Source organism: Falco cherrug, chromosome 14 (assembly GCF_023634085.1).
Source record: "Falco cherrug isolate bFalChe1 chromosome 14, bFalChe1.pri, whole genome shotgun sequence".
NCBI lineage: Eukaryota > Metazoa > Chordata > Aves > Falconiformes > Falconidae > Falco > Falco cherrug.
In genome coordinates this window covers 19,233,616-19,255,601 of record NC_073710.1, presented here as the reverse complement: position 1 = coordinate 19,255,601, position 21,986 = coordinate 19,233,616, and the positions used below count along the sequence as shown (strand labels likewise).

The 21,986-nt window shown below is 46.9% G+C and overlaps 1 protein-coding gene across 2 annotated transcripts in view; it reads right to left on the bottom strand.

Moving 5' to 3' along the window:
• The window catches only part of ATP2C2 (ATPase secretory pathway Ca2+ transporting 2), a 30,267-nt gene extending 9,154 nt beyond the window's left edge, over nucleotides 1–21,113 (bottom strand). For both annotated transcript variants that reach the window (XM_005432364.3, XM_055726775.1), the window contains exons 1-16: nucleotides 20,918–21,113; nucleotides 13,940–14,050; nucleotides 12,529–12,645; nucleotides 10,561–10,650; nucleotides 10,444–10,479; nucleotides 10,290–10,351; nucleotides 9,025–9,133; nucleotides 8,795–8,944; nucleotides 8,638–8,706; nucleotides 7,486–7,561; nucleotides 7,181–7,247; nucleotides 5,811–5,935; nucleotides 3,677–3,774; nucleotides 2,846–2,947; nucleotides 1,902–1,991; nucleotides 370–471 (exon numbers count right to left, since the gene is read on the bottom strand). In XM_005432364.3, coding sequence (XP_005432421.2) covers nucleotides 370–471; nucleotides 1,902–1,991; nucleotides 2,846–2,947; nucleotides 3,677–3,774; nucleotides 5,811–5,935; nucleotides 7,181–7,247; nucleotides 7,486–7,561; nucleotides 8,638–8,706; nucleotides 8,795–8,944; nucleotides 9,025–9,133; nucleotides 10,290–10,351; nucleotides 10,444–10,479; nucleotides 10,561–10,650; nucleotides 12,529–12,645; nucleotides 13,940–14,050; nucleotides 20,918–21,016 — 1,503 coding nt within the window. In that variant the 5' untranslated portion in view covers nucleotides 21,017–21,113. The remainder of the gene's footprint in view (nucleotides 1–369; nucleotides 472–1,901; nucleotides 1,992–2,845; nucleotides 2,948–3,676; nucleotides 3,775–5,810; nucleotides 5,936–7,180; nucleotides 7,248–7,485; nucleotides 7,562–8,637; nucleotides 8,707–8,794; nucleotides 8,945–9,024; nucleotides 9,134–10,289; nucleotides 10,352–10,443; nucleotides 10,480–10,560; nucleotides 10,651–12,528; nucleotides 12,646–13,939; nucleotides 14,051–20,917) is intronic.
• Between the last annotated feature and the right edge of the window lie 873 nt (nucleotides 21,114–21,986).

Below are 21,986 nucleotides of genomic sequence, written 5' to 3'. Positions count from 1 at the left end.
AGAGAACGGCAATGAGAAGGTTAGCGAAGTTTTAAACCAGAGTACAATGTCAGCCAAAACGAGCTCCTTAAGGGAAAAATGGGCAACATTTTCTTCCAAACATTGTACCTTTCTTCCCCTGTCAGTTATTTCTGAAAACTTTTGTTTTCCTACTCCAAACACAATATGAAAAGTATTATCTTCTCCCATTCAAACACTGCTGTACAAGCTGAACTTACACCCAAGCTGGGAATGTTGAGGTTTGTTCGGTTTTCTCCCGACATAGTTAACTTCTAAACCCGCTATTTGCGGAAGAGATACCATTTCATGCCCATTGTTGAGGTGCACAATCAGAAACACAAAACCAGCCAACGCCACTGTTTGCTTTACCTGATTTCTCAGTGTGCATTTCACAGCCATCCACTTCTGTTCTGAGCTAAACGGAATTTCCTTCTTTCTTACATAAATATCTTTTATGTCAGCTAAGTCCATCTAAAGTAAAGCAAAACAAAAAGAGCACTGTAATGCTGGACAATGCCAAACTTGTATAATATTTTCCATATTACAACACTGAGTGTTGACCATGTACTTCCAGGCAGTCATATAGCACAGAGCTCAAGAGAAAGCATGGGGAGAGTGAAACCCATCTTTGCCTTTTGGTGCTGGATGTGAGATAAATTAAACTGGAATTTGAAGCTTGATTCCTGTTGACTTTTGCAAGAACTGGAGAGCTGCACTGCTGCCTTGGTGGGGCTTCGGGTCAAAGGAGGCTCAAGTCTTTTCCCTAAACCTACAGCAAAGTGATGGGCAGAGCAGATTTCTTCCAGCCCAAGCTCAGCCTCCCTCGCTTCAGTTATTTCCCAGCCACCCTACTTGGAAGAAAAAGGAAAATTGCAAATAACTGAATGATCAGTCGTGGATGTAGTTTCAAATTATTTCCTGATGAATTAAACTCAAAAAGCAATTCACCACAAGACGACCCTTTAGCTATGAAGCACGACAGTCGAAATCAATCCACGCCTGCTTTGGCAGCATGCGTGGCTGCTCTAGGGGAAGTAGGGATCAGAAGTAGCTTCCAGTCTCTCTCCCCCTGCTCCCACCAAACTAAAAAAAAAAAAAAAGAAAAAAAGAATTGACAGCTTCCTTTGTATCTTGCTATTGTTTGGCTACGGAATGGTGAAGCCGAAGGAAGATTTCAATTTAGCATTTAGGGAAATACAATGTCATTGTTTTACAAAAACTAACAAACAAACAAACATATTTTCACTGTTAAAGTTACAAGCTTTAAAAATAGGAGGTAAGAACAGATGTTTGCAGGTGCATCATTTCATCAGGCACCTTCTGGTCTTTACAGCCCACGTGAGGTTTGCGGTCCACAGGCTGAGGAACACCGATGAGATGATACCTGGTGGCATTTCACAGCCTCTGCCTATCAGCATGGATGCAATCTGCATGAAAACTCCTGTTTTACATATTCATGACTAGAAAAAAGTAAAACCTAGCAGATGACCCAGAGTGAGTATGACCCTCTGCCATGCTTTCTGCTATGGCCTGTTCTTGCTCATTTTTCACTCTCTTGTCCTCCTCCTGAACTCTTAACCGGCATGTGCAGAAAAAATAAAAAAGGCAGTCCAGTCTGAGCCTGAAAGAAATCCATTACGCAGTGTAATTGCAGAGATTAACCAAGGACAATAATTATTGCTGCTAGCACAGAAGCTCAGGGAAGGTGTTTGTCTGTGACAAGAGGTTTACATGGGAGACGTGTACGTCTGTGACCTTGGGGAGAAGAGACAAGGAAAGACTAAAGTCAGTCTGGGGACTTTAAAGAAGTCTGATCACTGCTATCAGACATAACAATTCCAGCTTTTTTTTTCTTTTCTTTTTTTAAATTTCTGGAAAATTTTAAATCTTAACAACCTTACCTTCATTGCAAGGGCAATGAGGGCTCCTTCTGTGGGCTGTCCCATCACGCTGTTGTTCCTGATAACAGCATTATTGGCTACACAGCCAGCCTAAAGAAAGTGACATATTTACATGGGGGGGGGGTGTTTCATAACTAAATTCATAGCTTCCTCATCTCTTTAAATGAAATAATGAAAGATGGGAGAATGAAAACAGCCACATCCCCAAAGATGTGGTAGTCCCCATAGCAGCATTTCTTGAGATCTCAGGATCCTGAGATTCTTGAGAACAATCTTGAGATTTCTAAACCTGCTTAATCCATAGGATACAGCAGTATTTTGGTAAAATGTTACGTTTTGGATAAATTTGGATAAATTAACATAAAACAAAACATGATATACATCTAACGAACTTGACAAATCATGCAAATGAAAACAGCCTCTCCCACTAATACATTAGATGTACAGCATGAATAAAATAAGACCTAATCTCCATCTGAGATTCCAGCTCAGATCATTTCACTACCCAAATGCTCCACTTCTGCCTACAGTTGAATGTTCAAGATTTTATTTAACACAAACATAAAACTCAGAGACCATCACAGTACATTCGTAAATTGACTATGTAGCTAGCAGAAGTCTAGAATCTGTCCACATTAAAAAGCTGAACATGGTAAAATTAACCAATCTCTTGTCTGCTAGAACTGTATTTTTATCTAAAATGTCCTTGACACTTCAAGGTGATGACTCTGGTCTCTCCCTCCATGTCTTATGAGTACTGCCTTTCACCCGTAAGCTTCAGGTATTATATCCCAGTTACTCAGAGCCTGCCCATAAGAAGGCTCTAGCAAGACAGTTCATTTTGGAGTTACAAAAGTGGCTTTTTTCCACAGTCATTACCCGGAGTGATCTGTGCAAATAAACCCGATGTAAATAGGACAAGCCGGTTCCTAATTTATACTTACCTCCACCAGTTTCCCAACTGAGATGTTGGAAAATTCTTTAAGAATCTCCTTTGACGGCAGAAGATAAATGTTTCCATCTCCATTGTAGCCCACCCCGCTGACCTGAGGAAGGGAGACACAGACAGAGCAAACTTCCCAGTGCCAGGCGGGACTGGGCTGCAGCTGCACGCCGCGGGGAGCACTCCAGCAAGCTGCTGATTTGGGAGGTGCGCTGGGATTTTTCTTTCTAGCTCAAAGCAGTGCTGATACGAAAGGCTGCAGGTAGTGGAAGTATGTTATGATAACTGTATAGGAACAAAAAGAATCAGCTGGTCTTGTACAGAGCTTGTTCGCCATGATTTCCGAAGTCTCTTGAGGCTCAGTCGAGAGACCTGGCCCTTTGGCAGCAGTGGGCTCACTGGTTTTGGTCAAGTCCTTCCCTGCCGATGGCTGGCCTGCCGCACGTTTGCCGTGCCTGCATTTTTCACCCACTTTGCCCACAGGTAAATGAACCAAGCAGAAGGATCTGGTCAGCCATATAATAAATATTCCTACAGAAGGTGGATCCACAAGGGTCAATGGCAGGTTTCAATATTTACAATAATTACAGAGAACGGCAGATGATGTCAATAAATGCCTGTTTATGGTATCTGAGCAGCTTTTGTACACAGCCCCACCTCTGCCTGCCTCCAGCACTGCAAAAGTCCCTTTGCTTTCATGGAACCTGCGATATGCAAGAAATGGCTTGTCTGGGGACTGATCAGCCTCCCTCATTGGGGACTAATTGAAGCAAAAGCAAATGAGCCCCGTTGAACTCAAGCAGGAGAGTCCGTGTTGCCGCCTCATCCATACCTCTGCCTGGAAGCCATCCGAGGTCACCAGCCGAGTCACCGTCATCTCGTTGGCTGTCAGAGTGCCTGTCTTATCTGAGCAGATGACATTGCAGCAACCTGATGCAAGAAAGTTTTCAATCAGAACTAATAAATAATGCAACCAAACGGGAGATTCAGAGGAAGGAGAACAAGTTTCCCTAAGGTTACTTAAACTGCACCGGTGAGGAAAAGGGAGAAAATACCAAGAAATGGATGAGTTTCCCTAACAGGATCTTGTAAGGAAAGGATCTGAGTGTGTGCCAGGGTATCGTGCACATAATTTGTGAGTGAGATGTGGTAGGAGACATCTGATGAGGACCACAATGTATGGAGCATTATGTGGTGGGCAATCAGAGAACGCACGGCTCTCCAGGGAGTTGATCAATGTTTCCGAGCTGCAATATCACACAACAGAACAGCTGTTACATTCTGAAAAGGCATATCAAATTCCCACTCTGGCACATGCTTCCTCAGATGGGCCATTTAACCCGTGCTTCTCTAGATCGGGGATAACAGCCCTTCCCTGCCGCACCAAGTGCCTGCAAGAATAGATGTGTTAAAGCCTGTTACAAAAAAAAAAACCCAAAACAAAAAACAACCCTTCAAAATCCCCAGCTAAGAGCAGAAGCTGCCCCAGTCATGCTTTGCTATGTTGAAATCCTGCTTCACTAAAGCACATTCCTTCCAGGGCCCGTTTACACCACAATACAGCAGAGTGAATGAGCAGAGTCACTACGTTCGGGCTACTTTCCACTCCCAAGAAGGGGAAAAAATGACTGTAATGCAAAAAACAATCAGACTCCAGCTCCCTTCTAAGCCTGAATGTCTTCCCTGGCTGTGGAGATGACCACAGTGCTTAGGCACAGACCCCATGAGCATGGTGACCACCAGGTAAAAGCCTGCAGAGAATAAAGCAGATTGGAATGCAGTTAAGTTAATTGCATTTTAAGGTAATTAAAAAAAAATAATTAAGTTAAGGATTAGCACAGAGCAAAGCTATCATCTTCAATTTTTTTTTTTTTTTTGACAAAGAATCAGATAAAGAAGGAGGACTATTTTTTTCCCTTCCAGCAGTTGCACAGACGTGGCACAACTGATGTGTGGGAGAGCACAGGTTCTGCCCTGCTGGGGCTGTCCTGCAGGGTACCTGGGCACCTGGCAGTTATGCCTATTTAGGCACAGCCCTACCAGAACAAAATTCTTCCTGAGATAAGACTGTTTCAGATGTCCTGGGTCAGGGCAAATACAATAAAATGAGGGTGATAAGATTCCTTAGCTGCAGAACAAACAAGGGCAGTTCAAACAATAGCAGCATTTCCAATGAAAAAAGATTTTAGCTGAAGGATCAGGCTGTGCAGCAGATATCTGGGACTGCATGGGCCAGGCTTGGCACTGAGTGTGCTTTTAAATGAGTGGCACTAAATACACAACACGTCTTCTCCTTCATATAACTGCCATACTGACCAAGGTCGGAGCAGCAAAGCCTGGAATTCAGTGACTTGGGAATAAGGGCCAGTTTGAAGATAAAGGGAGGTGAAGGAATAACTTCATTACAGTTCTTTCTGCCTGCAGTTGTCAGGATGGGCTGGACGCCTTCTCAGGGTCTTCTCCGTCCCTGTTTTCTGTGACCCTTTGGATATCAGGCAGATGGCCACACAGGCTGCAGAAGGATAAATGAGGTTTTTTTATGTCACCAGGCTCGACATAAGGGGCTGCAAGGTTTTTTAGCCAGGCACTGAAGAAGTGGACAAGATGGACCTGCAGGATGATGCGGAGAAACAAAGCCTCTCAGCCCAGGCAAGGCATGCATGTCTGCGGGGGGGCTCTGCTCCCCGTGGGCCGGTGCCAGGGCTGGGGTTGCACCATTCCTGGCACCTGCCTGTGCTACGATTGCTAAAAGAAGGGATAAGGATGAGAAGCACAGGGTGGAATCATAGAATGGTTGGGGTCGAAAGGTCGAAAGATCATCTTGCTCTGGCCAAATAAACATATTCAATATTATTAAAAAAAAAAATATCATCAGACCAGGGCTCCCTTGGCCAGCCCGTCGCTATTCCGTTCAGATTTTGAAGCCTGGCAAATGACCAAGCTGTGTGGCCCCTCGGCAGCCTTACCTAAGGTTTCTACTATGGGCAGCTTCTTCACAATCACCCTTTTCTTGGCCATCCGGAGAACACCCAGCACCAGCGTAACGGTGACCACGATGGGAAGGCCCTCTGGGATGGCGGCCACTGCCAGGCTGGGGACAGCAGAGACACAACAGCTTCAACACAGAGGTCAAACTACAAGTACCAACCATAACGTGCCACAGGGACATTTCCCTGGGGTGAGTTTTCTTGCTTATATGTGTATGTCTGAATAGAAGCGCGCAGTGCTAACCACTGGGACTGCTGGCGCACTGTAAATACAAAAGCAGGATATTCATCCAACCCTTCATCCTTCTGCTGGATGATTTTGACAGAGCAATTACTTTCCTTCTTTACGTTGCCAAAGAGCATTAATTTCTGGTGAAGTAGGGATTTAGGGGTTGGATTTAATTTCGTTTATTTAACTTTCTGAGGATGGAAGTTGAATATTCCTTGGCATCATGACCGACACGTTAGCTACTGGCTCCTGGCCACACGCAGCCCCTCATCTCCTCTCTCACACGTGGGTACAAGCTATGGTGGGACAGAACCAGCTCCCCAGACGTCCCCATGCTGCACACACTGAACTGGGGCAACAGCAAAACTTGTAACACCTGACATGCTAGAAACATCCAGATACAGTCTCTATCTGTCCCTTAGTTATTCCTTGGGTAACTCTGAACACTTCCAAGTATGTGCAAAAAGTAATCAAGGAAGACTTATGAAACCATACGCTGCTCTCCAAAACTCAGGCTTAACCACTCTTCTCTGCCCCCACATCCCCCCAGGAGACAGCAGGGTGGGCAGCGAGCCACTGTGGCTTCTCTGTTGTCTCCTCATCTGGGATCTTGTTTTTATTTCCATATTTTTTTTTTTTCAAAGGCTTGCTTTTAAAGCCATGACAACACCAAACAAGGGGGTTTATGGGTTCTACTAAAACACATGGTTTATGATGTTTGATCAAGAGCTTGTGCACGCTTTTTATGCCGCGTTATGCATTCCTGTCTTTAGACATAAATCCAGAAAGAACAGCAAAGAGTAGTATTTGCCATTGCTACGCTCCCAGTAAATTCATAGTACAGGTAGGAAAGGACACTCACAGCAGGATGAGGTGGAAATGCCAGTGAAGATTTTCAAAATACTGATTTCCAAAATTAAATAAACCCTCAAAACTTGGTTGTTTTTTTTCTCCTAAACTCTGTTGTAAAGCTCAGAATTTCACCAGTGCAAGATCAAGATGTATTTATGGAGGGTCTTACTCAAGTTCTCTTTTGTGAAATGCCCATTGTTTTGAACAGGGAATTCCCTGGGATGCATTTCGTTAGAAATCAAAGAGAAAGGTGCTCTCCAGTCCTCACCTAACTCCAATTGTGAACATGCTGAGGAGGTGCTTCCCTTGTAACCAGCCAATGAACATTATTAAACCTGGTGGGAGAAAACCATCTGATTAAAAACTTCAGGAAATTAATAAATCTCTAACCTGCTTTAGCTGTTTTTGGAGAACTGAGCATGAAATGAGGCCCCCAGATCTCTCCTTCAGAGGTGTCTCTGCTTGAACGCCCAAAGTCCGGGTAACCCACATCAACAAGTACTTTTGGAGAAGGTGGCCCTGGAGCACTGATCGCAGCTGAGCATGCAAGTACGAGCATTGCGTCCGACTCACCGATTATGCCAAAGGAGAAGAGAGTGAGTTGCTTCCCCAGTCTGTCCATGCTTTTCTGGAGAGGTGTTTTGGGAGTCTGGAAATGTTAAAGAATACCTGGGTTTCTTTGCATGTTACATGAGATGAGAAGATGATGGTCAGCCTAGAGCAACGGACCCACACAGTCCTGGTTATCGTTACCGTGGTTCCTGCAGCTGCCTGATGCACCCTGGTGCCTGCCCATCCCCCTCCCTCCCCAACAGGGCCTGCTGGGCAGGGGCTGTCCCGCAGGGAGTCTTTGCCCCAATGCACTCCAGACAGGCAAAAAAGTGGGAAAAGAGACAAATTATGTTTGTTTACAGCTAGGGAGCCAAGACAGAGACAGACTAAGGGCTAAATTTGGAAAGGACCTTAGTGATGGAGTCCAGAAGGGGATAATATGTGTGCAAAGCCTGTGGGACAGGGATAAAAGGTCTGGCTCTCCATCCCCGTGACCTGTGTCCCGCTCTCCAGGCCAGGGCCACAGTCTGACCGTGACCGGGCAGGCCTGAGCAGCCCCTTCTCCTCCACTGAGCCAGCTCAGGGCAACCCCAAGATGACACGTAGGATGGACCCTGGGAGGTGCAGGGTTTGGGAGGTCTGAGTTTCAGGCCAAGGAGGGTACCAGCCCCCAGCCCCTGTTCTGCAGCAGCACGTTCAGGCACTGCAGAGCATCACAGACCTGCACCAGCACTGCAGGTGCATCACAGCATCTTGCATGGTGGCTTCTGCTTTCCTGTGATTTCTTGTGTTAATAGATCAAGGGTTAACTAGCTTCAAGACCCTCATCTGTGTCAGATCAGAGATCTGACCCATGAGATTTTGGCACATGTAGAAGTAAAAAAGTTATATACTAGTGGAAAGTGTGAGCATGTATGAAGTAAAAAAAAGAAACCATGAGGTTTACGTGACTACAAGGTTAGATACAAGTTAAATATCACAAGTCTGGAGTTAGAAGCCTAAATCTTGCTTATAAGCTTCTTTTTTGGATACAGCCCTTTGGTGGCCTTCAGTCACACAGGCATTTTGCAGCAGAAACAGAAATGAACCCAATGCATTAACTCCTGGGACTGCTTCTGCTCACAAACTTTCCTCCAGGAGATCCATAATTTCCACAGACATACAGCTCTTTACCTCTTCAGCTTGCATCATTTTGAACACCTCTCCAAACTGTGAATTTTCACCAGTCCCAATAACTACACCCTGAAAAAAAGGGAAAGAGATGGAGATGAAGAAATCTAGAGATTCTGTAACTAATGTCAAGGAAAAGATCAAAGATGACAGGACTCACTTTTCCCTTCCCGTACCGCACCAGGGTCCCCATGAAAACAACATTGCTCAGAGTAGTTATGTCTCCAGCTTCCAGTAATACGCTGTCAGTCTTATTGCAAGGCTCAGCTTCTCCAGTAAAACTGGATTCATCCACCAGCAGGTCTGTAACCTAATTAAAAAGACACATTTCTGGCACTGCTAAGGCAAGAAATTTCCAAAACAGGCTCTTGTACATATAGTGGTATTTACCTCTATCAGCCTGAGGTCTGCAGGAACCCTGTCACCAACAGACAGGTATATGATATCTCCAGGCACAAGCTCTCGTGCTAGAAGATGCTGCAGTTTTCCTTCCCTTAGGCTACAGGAGACAAATGGAAAAGAAGAAAGGAAACCAGGCCGTGAGGGTTTTATTCCTCCTGCAGGCTTGGGAATGTGACTGGCGAGAAAGCAAAAGCCTTACCCCAAAAGGCTTCCAATGTAAATAAGAATATAAAATCTTAATAACGATGAGAGATGAATATGTTCATTTTGGCTCAGTTCTAATTTCTAAACAGATGGGCAGGTTATGGAAGACTTAATATTTTAGCAATAAGCGACTTAGTAGATAAGAGTGACAAGAAGGTACGCTATCCCGTGGCTCACGCTGTAAATAATGACATGCAGATTCTTTAACCTGAAAAGAAGCTTTTTAAAGCTAGAATTACCACTGGCATATTGCTATTGTATTAAAAGTACAGCCTTTCAGCCTTTCAGATGGTTAGATGCTTATGGTGCATATGATAAATAAATAAAGAACAGCGGCATTTGTAAGATCTGAGCCCGGGTGAACTTTGGACCAGGAGAGAAGCCCACGCTTCTGTGGCGCAAGGTTTCTCTGAGCCTCGCGGCTTGTTTGTGTCGGCCGTGACAAAACTGATTTGCAAAAACATAAATAGGAAACGTGTTTCCTGTCACCTAAAGCACTGCTACCACAGACCAAAGCAGTCGGGGAAGCGGGATCCGAGACGGCCTCCGGCTGCTCCGCAGGCAATGGCATCACCGTGCACCGGATCGCCTGCTGCGCCCGTGCCTGCCACGTACGTACGTCAATGGGCAGGCATGGACGAGGGACCCAGCCCCCCTGCACCGCCGCTCATAAGCAGTTTTGTGCCAATCTCGTGGGGACAAAACTAACCCGAAAGCCAAAAAAAAAGACACAGGTGAGGTTTTTCCTGCAAGGGGGAGTCAGCAACATGCCAGAGGCTGCAGGGATCCTCTGCAGGGTGTGGAGCAGGACATTTCTGGGACCCTCCTGCCTCTCAGCATTTACCCAGTTCCACTAGGTGCCTACTTTAAAAATCAGTTACTTCATCCCCTTTCACTATGACTTACAGCTGCATCCACATGTGATGCCACCCCTCCAGACATCAGGTTCTCATTACGTGCACCACAGCCTGAAGTAATTTTCTCCACCGGTCTGTTCTGCCCTCATAACCCAAGCCCTGCTAGACCCCCCCAAAGCAGGCATGCCTCACCAGTTGCACTCGGGAGGCACCAGCTTGTTAAGTTCTTCCAGAGATTTTTCCGAGCGATATTCCTTTTAAATGAGAAAGGAGAAGAAAGCCAAGTTACACGAGAGGGCTTGCTCACGACAGCCCTGGCTGCGGAGCCGAGCTCTGCCTAACGTACCTGGATGAAGGCCACGGTGACCACGATGAGCACCGCCTGCGAACAAAGAGGCATTGCTGGGTGGGCACACCAGCTCCAGGGAGCCAAGGGTCGGGCTGAGGGAGAGGTACCACCTACCACGGTGATGCTTGCGGCGTCCTCGTATTCTTTTGTGATGACGCTTACCAGAGCAGAAGCCAGCAACAAGAGAATGAGGGGATTTTTAAACTGAAAAATCAAAACAGACCACAATGTAAAATTAAACGTGGAGTGGCTGAAGCTGAGCTGGCCTCAGATCTCATTGGAAAGGATGAGACGTGGTTTTGCTGCAGGGACCCTCCTTGCTCGTGACAGCAGCATCACTCTGCCCGGACAGAGATGGTACAGCACCTGCAGCTGGGCTGGTGCTGGATCCTGCCCCCGGCAGAGGAGATGGACAGCACCAGGGACCAGCAGGATAAGGCTCACACCAAAAGACGCAATTTTCTTCTCTTTTCCTCTGCTTGCACAGGCAAGGCTCACCCTTGCAGACACACAGTGCATGGCTGACTCGAAAAGCTCCTTGGAGGCACAATAGGTACAAACAAAACCTGTATTGTCTTTTTAGAATTTGAAACCAGAAATCCTCTTTTTTTCTTTTCTTTAATTAATCCGCTAAACTCTGCACTGGACCCAGGGCTGTGGGAGTCAGATCCTCACTTTTTTCACTTTCTTTTTTTCTTTTAATTAATCCGCTAAACTCTGCACTGGACCCAGGGCTGTGGGAGTCAGATCCTCACTTTTTTCACTTTCAAACACAGATTGTAAAGAACTTTCTTCTACCTGAGAATGTTACAGTGCCGTTTAGCTAACATGGGAATTGCTGTAAGGGAATTAAGTCAGGCAGAGATAAGACTGCCTGCTTTGGGTAAGAGATGTGTGGCAATGCACAGTAGGAAAACCAAGGTTCAAGTGTATTCCTTGCTGAAGCCAAAGGTGAAAGTCCCTTCATTTCTCTTTAGAAAGACTGAGCTGAAGGGTTGTTTTACAAAAATCGCAGCTGGAAGAAGCCACATCAAGTGTCTGCTGAGGGGTGATGCTCAAGTGCAGAGGTGTGAATGGTGTGGGGACTGCAAGCAGCTCTTCCAGAGACCAGCTGCCTGCAGAAGGATGAGAGATGCACTAAGGAATTTGCTTGGTGTCCCCAGAGGAGAAACAGCTTGTTAAGGATGAGCAGAAAAAGGCACCACCTCACTTGATATCAAGAATAAAAGAATGAAGAGATATAGTAATGATTACAAAGTGCTTAAATGACATTGATCACATAGGAAAAAAGGGATAATCCATGAAATAAAGATAGTCTTTCATAGCAACTAAAATCTTCATGATCCAGGTAAGCAAGAAGAAAAATCAGTCAAATTGCTGGTTAAAAATAAATAGATAAATAAAGACAGACCCTTCTGGTTTGGCTAAAAGCCTAAAAGGGAGGTGAAAGATGCATTAAATACTGATGATGAACAGTTAATTAAAGCAAAGCTGAAGGTAAACTCAGCTGGGGGAAAACCAAGATAGCAAATCCCACCTTCTGCCTAGCTTTTTGGGGCAGCTGGTTTGAAATCATGGATGTTCACAGGGTATAGCAGCATGTATGAATGTGGGAGTTACTGACACTGCTACCAGAGACACTGACACTCACCTGAGCCCTACAGCTGCCCCTGCTTTGGCTGGAGGTTTAGGGTTTTCCTTCCCTGGGGTAACTGGAATCAGAGTGGCTTTCAGCTACTACTGGTATTCCTCAAACTTTTCATAATTTTGCCGCTTGCCTTAAAAGGAATAAATATGCTCCAGAAATCAGGCCACTGATCTAAAGCTTATGATTTGTGGGCTGCATGGAGATAAAAAGGGTTATTTTTATTTTAAGATGTTATCTCCATGCTGAATGACCCCGCATCTGAACCTCACAGCGGCTTTCCCAGGGGAACAGACAGTTTCTATATCTGGAGCACAGCCTATTCCAAGGCTGAATCTGCAGTAGAAACCCTGACTATTCCAACGTAGACACACACTCAGGCCAACCCAGCTAGGGATTTTCACAAGAAAATGAGAATTTGTGCAGAAAATCCTTACCTGGTCTAGATATTTCTTCCATATCGGCTCTGTATTCTCTACTGAAAATTCATTCCAGCCATGTTTTAACCTGCGCTGCAGCACGGAAAACTCAGAGAGTCCAGTTTGTAATTCAACCTAGGTGGAATTTTAAAACAAACAAATCAAACATTACATATTGAAGAATAATTACAGAAAACTTCTTAAGGCAAAGTTATGTTAAAAACCTGTAAGTGGACTGGACAAGATGTTCATGGTTCAGTCCACCACATAAAATAAATCTATCCACTTTTTTTCTGTTTAGGTGTTTATTTTTGTTAAACTATAAATCTTTACCATCAACAATCACAGAAACCTGTAAAGTAAGCACAAGTTAATGAAAAAAATATCATAATGCCACAAGTGAGAAACTATATAACAGATCACAAATCAGGAATTTAAAACAGTAAAGGAGAGAACTGGTTTGTGGTTTCACTGGACATTTAAAGAAAATATTAAAAAAAGCTGAAAAAATTCAAAGGGAACAAATAAAGAAAGAATAAGATCTATTTTGCCCAGATTTTAAAAAATAGCAAGGTCATACATCAACATATTGCTAAGCACTATAGCTTTCCCTGGTCACGGGGACTCAGCCTTTCTGAATTTCCAGCTATTTTTCATACATGGGGTTCAGTGTGAGTTATAACACCAGATTGTTTCTTTTCCCAAGGGCAAACTCCAGTGCAGACCAAGTAACTGGCGGTTCCTTCCCAAGCCCCAGTGTCCCTCCATCCCTCTGGCTACATCCATGTGTGGCTGCCGGGAAGCTCGAGTGGGGCCAGGGCAGAGCAGCCACAGCCAACATCCCTGGCCAGGGCTGCTCCCCCTGCTCCGCCTGGGCAAACGGGGCTCAGCACCAGCAGAAGCTCCGCTGCTTGCTTGGGGGTAGGGATGGTGAGGTGAATTTATATCTAACAATTCCAGCTGTGAGAAAGTCTTTGAGAAGTCATCTAGGAAAATAAATGTGATGAGTTTTGCCTCCGAAAAGAAATTTGCTAGGGAAAAGCAGGGGAAGAGTGCTGCGTGCATTTGCACAACATTTTCTGAGGAGCTGCTGCTAATTGAAGTGGATGAGCTGTGCAGCCTGCACCCGGGGCAGAGCACCGAGAGCACTCCATTTTCCAGGCTGGACAATTGGATTCTTTCACCCGCAGCTCACAGAGCCACTCACTTCAGTGAAATCCTTCCCCAGGACAAAGTGGAGCACAAATGCCCGATGCTGAGCCCTGAACGCTGCCAGCACGAGGATTCATCCCACATAAAGGCAGAGGAACTGGGCACTCCAGGAGTTTGCATGTGAAACCGGAGACCAGTTTTGCTGCTCAGCCTCTTCCCACAATCAGATTACACAAACTGTGTTGCTACGTTCACAAAGACCTGTACAAACCCTTACGTTTAAAGCTTTTGCCAAGTCTTCTTTATGGCATTTACACGCATCTTTTGGGGGCAGAACTGTCACCTCCTTCTCCTGCTCAATTATTTTCAGCTCACACTCCGCATGGGTCTGAGTAAACGAGATAAAGCGATCGTTAGGTGAGAGAACAGTTAATAAAGGCATTTCAGCATCTCTGCTTCTTCCCTTCCTCCCCTTCCCTCACCTTGCCAGCTGTGTGACTTTGCAGTTAGCTAAAACACGTCCTAAATCACAGTGCTTTATACTGGTCACTAATTAATCTCTATTACAGCCTCAAAGCCAGGTGCGTATTTTTATACTGGAAGAAAGGCTATTAGGGGCTGGGTTACCAAAAAGAGAAGCACATGCCACTGCCACGGTCAGAAAAGCGTGCCGGGCTCTGCTGTTTGCAGGTATCCTGCCTGAGACGAGCATTTTTCCATGCCAGTGTCTCACAGCCCACTGCATGTTCAGAGCAAAGAAAAAACCCTTCTCCCTTGTGAAAGACATAACAAATGAACAGAAACCATAAGCTAGAAAAATCTCTGAGCCAGTGGGAGAAAGTAACAGTCTCCTCTCCTGTCTCCATGGCTGCTTCCCTCCGCCTCCAGCTCTGCAAACACCTCCGAGCAGGACAAACCCTTCCTGTCCCTCCCAAGCAGCCCAAGGGCTGTGCTGAGCTGCCAGCACCCAGGGCCTCAGCACCCCCACCTCTCTTCCTTTTCAGATTCCCATCTCCTTTTCCAAAATCCTCTTTCCAAAGCGGCAGCATGCCCCAAAATCTCAGCCAGACACCTGATGGCAGCTGTGCAGGGTAAGTACTGCGAGGGAGAAATCTCACCCTGACTGAGGGACAGAAGAATCCATTTGCATTTTCCTTCATTCATAAAGCACAAGCGTGCATGTTGATTAAGAGAGGGATCCCGAGGGAGCATGATGCTCAGCCCCAGGCACAGCTCCGTCCCACGGCCAGCTCTGGCCTGGCAGGGTGGAAGGGACGGGCACCCGCTCCCAGCACCCTGGGGTGTCTGTTGGGAGAAACATTCAGGTCTGGCTCATCAGCACCAAGCGAGGGTTTGGAGGACTTCAGAGGTGTCTGAAGCGGTATGTGGAGAATCAGCCCTTATATGAATATTCAGGAGGTTTCCAGGAACATCCCATGTTTTGCAATCTAAAGGCCGAGATAAGCGCAGAAAGTCTCTTTGGTTGTTGGCTCCTGCTGGTACACAGAATTGGTTCCTGTCTTGTGGTTTCTGGAGAGCTCGTAGCAGATGAGATAGGAGCATCTCTAAGCCCTGCTCTTTAAAAAGGCTTTTGCCACTTCCATATGTTGCAGCCCCTTTTTACTGCTGCTCACTGACCCACAGCACAGCTGCAAACACAGGCGATACTGGCACCGAGCTGCTCCCGGCAGAAACGCAGGAGTTTGCTGCGATCCCCTGCTCTGTGCAGTGCTCACTTAGAAGCCTTTTTGCCCCACAGCAACCTGCCTTTCCAAAGCCCCAGCAATTTGCCCAAGATTTCCAAGGATTTTCTTGCTTCCATGTCTCCCTCATGCTTGTGACCACCTTTTGCCCAAAGAAGCTACAGCATTTCTCCACTATTTTGAAGCATGCTAGCACCAGACATTACCCTTACTTCAACCTTTCCTTAACAGACACTCCCTAGAAGGGACAAAACCCATCCTTCTGTGTTTAAAACCGATGATTTACTCCTACTTCTGTGTCCCACTTGTGCAAATTCATCAGTTCTCTGTAACTCTGTTGACACCCAGATGCTGCAAGACTGAAAGCCACCCATGGATCTAAGGAGGTGGAAGGACTTGCTGGGAAGAAAACCCAGGGCTGTCACGTACAGACACACACCTTGCCTTCGTTGCCACGCTGCTTTGATTAATACGGTTTGTACAGACTCCTCTGTGCTGCTGGTGACACATGCAGCTGTCAAGGTACAGCCTTGCCTCAAAGGAGTTTAAGTTTTAATTAAAGGAGCTGGAGGGCAGGGAGAGACCAGGGCATGAGGGTAAGATGCCTACAGTCCCCCGGGGCCGGCAGGGAAGCCAGGGCCCAGCTCCATCACCAATATTTACCTTCAAAAAGGTGTGGAGGAAATGAATGACAAAAGCGTATGGATGCACCTGAGCTGCGCACAGCCAGCACTGCCCGGGGATCAATAGGAATGCTGGCAGCTCCGTGCTCCTCGTGGCCGGCGGCTGTTGTGAAATGAACAGCTTTATTGGGATGAGTTAGCTTGCATTGATTAGCTTACACCCGTAAGCGATCGGACGAACGTGGCAGAGCTTTTCCTCCCAGCTGAACAGCTCCAGCCATGCACAAGTTGGAAATGAAGCAGCGAGCCCCATCTCCCTCTATCCCTGCAAAGTGCTGCTGGTGCAGAGCCCCTTTGCCCCTAGACACATCCCACCTCACATCCGTTAGGCACTGGGCAGTATCCCGAGCAAATTGCTTCATAAACTAACCTCTCCTTGTGCATTACTTTCTTTTCTATTTACATGGTAAACCAGATGTGGCCTGTCAACATTATCCATTTACATTTTTAACCTCTATCCTTTAGACAAGCTCAAGAGTTCACAACTCTCTACAGAGGGCAGAAAGAAGTAAAAAAAGAATAATTATTCGTTCATCTATTGCTTTGCAAGATCAGGAGATGCTGTAGGCTGTAAAGAGCAGCTGGTGGTGGCTGGGAGCCACGCAGCACCCTGCCCCAGCCCACCTCAGGGCATGCCCGGCGCTGCTGGTACCTGCACCGCTGCCTCCGCATCCCACCATCCCGGGCACCGAAACAATCCATCAATTGTCCGCAGAGCAGCCCATGCGGGACCGAGGGAAGGAAGCGTGGGGCTTTCTGAAGAGCACATAGTCCTTTTTGTATACTCTGGCAAACGGCCCAAAAGATCAGTTCTCGGCGTTTTCCCCCCCATCTCTGCCTTTACTGAGGTTTTGCATATCCTTTTCCCCCCACATCTTAGATGACTTTGGACCAGCTAATGTATTGGAAGCTGGTCAAAAGTGGGCTGAGTTATTCAGTCTAAAAAGAAGCCCCTGAAAACATTAAACAGAAATCCTTTTCTTGTATATTCTTTATCCTTACTAAAAATAAATAAATAAATAAATAAACAAATCATTCCCTTTAAAGCCCTTTGCATTGTGGTTTTTTTGTGTGCATGGCAGGCAAAGGACAGGGGTGCCGGCAGAACGCAGAAACCGACCCGGAGCAAAGCCCAGCCCTGCAAGCAGGGGGCTGCCTTGTTGGGCTGCCTTATCCCAGCCCCCAGCTGCTTCCCACCCACCACCATGGTTTCAACTCCTCTTGCACCATTTCTCATCCCTCCGTTGCACACCCATCACAGAAATACAGCGTTTTTAAATGAAATAAAGCCTCTGGTCTCCCTGCTTGCAGACGTAAGTCTCAACATAGATGCTTCAATTGTTCAAAAAGCCAATGGTTTTCCAGGAAAGTGACTTTAAAACTATTCCCTGGATTTTAGATTGCCCCCAGGGGCATTGGAGGGCTGACTTGGGCTGGATGTGCAGTGCCCAAACCTTGGGTTCATTACCCCCAGCTGCACATCCCACTCCCCTCACCCCCACCACTCTCTTGCTCCTGTTCAAACCTGGCTCCCCCCCTTGTCTTCTTTAAATAATAGTAACAAAAATATCTTCCAGCTCCCTTTAATCTACAGCAAAGCCCCTTGAGCTGAAAAGATGGCATTGCCACCACTGCAGGAAAACCCAGTCACTGCAGTTCCACGGATCCCTATTGGGGAACCTCCTCACCCACCCAAGCCAGCCCCACTCAGGCCAAGAAAACCAACCCCAAAATCCAAGAGCTGGAGGCAACTTCCTATAGAAGGTCTCCTGGGAGGGAGGGATGCAGCCCTCAGCCCAAGCACCTGTGGGCATGGAGGGAAGCAGTTAACTCCTTGCCTGTTGGAAAGTTTTCAGGTGCAAGAAATTGGGCTTGATACCTCCAAGGGGCTGAAAACACCTGTGTGTTTAAGTGAAATCTGCATCGCTGCTGTGCAGAGGCAATCCCATGGTCTTCTTTTTTTCACCTGGAAGGAAAGCTGCACTATTTAGTTGATTTTGAGGGCATATTAAAAAAAAAAAAAAAAAAAAAAAAGGTATCTGCATGGTAATATACCTATTCTGGTAAGGATGCTCTGCATATCCAGGAGGATTTGGAGCCTGTGAAAGTCTCTGGGACATAAATGTTCATTGGTGTGAAACCTGAAAAGGCAAAAAAGCCTCAACCCAAACTGCAATAATAATTTAACCATGAATGTAGGACAGGGCTGGGAAATATCTGCACTCCATCTCATGGCTACTGAATCTCAAATGGATCAGCGTTGTGGGGGAAAGGATCAGAAGGGGTTTGGTGAGGAAAAATGGAACAATTGCAAAGGAAAAGCCCCTAGCAGCTCCAAAGAAACTCTGAGGAAGAGCTTAATGCCATAAAATCTACTATCCAGATGTTCCTAGGCGCTAGCTCTTTCTAAAACTAACAAGAGAAAAAGAAAAAGCCCCTAAACCACAGCAGGTCCCTGGTGGGTTTGCAGTAGATCTCCATGATGAACTCTTCTCCCAGTGGTACCAGGAGGCCACCCCACGGTGTGAAGACAGACAGATTGTCCTGGATGGGACTGCAAAACCCAGGCATCTCACCAGGTTAAAAACTCTTGGGAGCAGAGGGTTGCAGCCCCTCGGGAAAACTGCCCTTGACTGTATCCACTGGGTTCCCTGGGTGCTACGGGGTGACACTGGTACCCGATCAAAGGGAAAAGGCGATGTGACCCATGCAGTGCACAGGTTTTTCTCTCACTTTCAAACACACATACACACAGGTACGTGTGCTTGTGCATGTGCACACATGCTTGGATGCTGAGAAGGAAAATCTTTGGATGTTCTTCAGATTTCTACAGGAAACACATGGTTCTCATAAACTAAATCGGCACCACACAAATTCCCTGTGACTCTGAGCAGGTTCTGAACTGTAGAAAAGGAGTTGAAACCACATACCGCAGAACCTAGACACAGGCTGTGCTTGTGCCTTGATGGGAAAGTTAACTGTTCTGCCATCTCCAGATTGTGCCTTGATGGGAAAGTTAACTGTTCTGCCATCTCCAGATTGTGCCTTGATGGGAAAGTTAACTGTTCTGCCATTTCCAGATTGTGCCTTGATGGGAAAGTTAACTGTTCTGCCATCTCCAGATAACACCATCGCCAGAGCCCGCGAGCTGGCCATCACCTCACAGACACCAGCACTGGGGCTTTTCCTTCACAATCCACAATTTGTGCATTTATCCTGGTTTGAATCCCATGAGATCACCTGGACTCACACCTTTGAGGCCCAGGACAACCCTTCGACCAAACTACTTAAGATCTGCAAGACGGAAAGTGCTCTGCAACTATTTTCAAGCAAAGAAGCAAAATACCATCATTAGAGGAAATGTGAGTCATTTAGCAGCCTAAATCATAGCCTGCGAAGATGTTCTTCATTTATCAAGTTCCTACTGTCATACTGCATTGCTGCCTACTTCCTACACCTGTGCCAAAATGCTGGTCATTTCCCTGTCCTGTTATAAATGCATCACACCCTGCATGAACTAGAGCTAAAATTCAAGAAGGGTTTATGTTTGGAAGAAAATATGTATCGTTATTTATTTTGGTGCAACAGAAATAAACGATGACCGTGTTTCTGTGAAATGGTACCACCAAAGAGCAAGCCAGACCGATTGTTGGTGTCCTCCTGCCTATGTACAATCAGAAATCTCAGCTTCCCTCAAAGCAAGATTACAGATACTTTCTGTAACCTCATCAGTATCTTCTTTTCCTGGGACTTTGAGCTATGTTTGAGTAGTGTAGAGCAGCATCGCACAATGCGCTGTGTGGTGCATAGGGGAAGAGTTCAATGTCTCTTTTTCTTCTCCCTGTAGCCTGACCAACCCCCATACTGGAAAGACGAGACTCAGAAGAGAGCAGAGGATTAGCTGAAATGACATCTGAGAAAATACCTCTGTCAGACAGACAGGGAAAAGAACACTAATATCTTAAAGTGTGTGGATGGTGCTTGCTGGGATGGGACTAAGGGCTAACCCTGCATGCTGAAGGAATTAGACAAATGGGGTTTACGTGGGAGGACCCCAACCAATGTGGGAGGAAAAAATGGGGCTTGAGCAATGGAAATCCCTGTGTTGAGCAAATGTGATAATAAAATAATCCCAGACCTGAAGGTTTTGCTGTGAAAACCCAAGGAGAACAGCAAATGTGTCACCTAAACCACTCCTGGCCACTCTTCGGTCCATCTGCACCGAGAAGGGGTAGTGAAAACAGGGAGGGGGAATCAATGTTCACCCACCAGCATTTTTCAAGAAAAGAAAGTGTTATCTTGAGGCGGACTCTGCAGGTCTGAGCTAACGTTCCTCTCAGCCATTCAATAAGAGTAATGACTGCAGCAACAGCACAGAGGACAGCCCGAGGGGTCACAGCCCATCCACCAGTGACCTGCACCAGTGGCAGGTGTACCCCTGACCTGGGGACAGGGTTAGGTGGCAGGTGTACCCCCGGGGACAGGGTTAGCCTCGCTCTTCATTTACCCTTCCGCTGAGACTTTGTGCAAGCACTCCAGAGAGCCTTGCAGGGTGCCCAGGGAAAGCACGGCAATTGCTTTCCTTAATTTTGAAGCTCCTCGGCGTGGAGAGCGATGCTCCTGGCCGGGACTCTGGCCTGAGCTATACGTCCTGGGAGTATTGCAGAGAAACAGGTACCCCCATCTCACCCCACTGCCTGGCAAACACCGCCAGTCCCATCCCTTCTTGCACAGGGAACCACTCCACAGAGAGGGGAGCACAGGGGCAGCAATAATATCAAGTTACCGGTGGGACAAAGCAGACAAAATTAACCCCAGTTACACAAACTCTTTCAGCAGGTCCCGGCGAGAGGCGCAGGCAATCCTCACCTCCTCTTCCGGCTCGCCGCTTCCAAGGGGCTGGTATTTCTGCACAAAGCGGAAAAACGACCTTTTCTGGAAGAGTCTGGCGAAACCTCCTTCTCCCATCTTCGCAGGGTGGGAAGCGCTGTGGGGGCCACCAGTTGGGTGCCACCGGCGGCCGGCGGCGCTGGCTCCGGTTCCCCCGAGCACGGGGCTGTGGTTAGGGCAGGGACGGGCAGCCTCACCTGCCAAGTCACGCCTTCGGCCGCAGGTGCCGGAGGGAGGGAGGGAGGGAGGCTGCGCACCTTCCAGCAGCCAGGCAGGGTGCTTCGCCCATAAAACCCTGCCAGGGAAAGCCTGCCTGTCTTTAACACCCTGGCTGCTACGGGAGCGAGGTGGCCCCGGCACCCAAAGAGCAGGTTGAGGTCTCGCAGCTCTGGGGTTTTTTTCCTCCGCCCTCTGAAAAATTGTCACGGGTCTGAAAAATTGTGGCGGCAGGTGCCACATCTCAGGCAGGCAGATAGGGAGGGTGTTCTGCCAAGGCCGCCGCGCCACAGAGGCAAGACAGGTTACACACTCTGCCGAGCCTGTTTGTAAACTTCCAGGCTGGGGAAATCCTCCTTGAGAAATGCTCGTCAGCATAATGCCGGTATTTATAAGTATTTACATTAGGGAGAGGGCATAAATGCATGATGGGTGAATCTGTGATGGTAAAAAAAAAAAAAAAAAAGCTTTCATTCAGTAGAGGGAAGCACTTTCATTGTGGTTCTCCACTTAAAGTTAACCAGTCCCAGCCTTTCTGAAGGTCTGTAGCCACGTGCCAGGGAGCGTGGTGCTTTGGTTTGCACCAGGACACCTACACCCTCCCCCAGGCCTTGTGACTACAGGATTCACTTAAGCTTAAATTGTCTCTAAGGTGCAGACTGCGAGATTAAGATCCTCCTTTGACAGTAAAGGCTGCATTGAGGGAATAACTGCCATTCCCAGCCAGAGAAAAACATTTGTGCAATTTTCTGCAGGAGAACAGTTTTCTCTTAGGACATCCAGGTGCCAGCTTCGGAGCTCTGGATCATTGGAGATGGTGACACCTGGACCG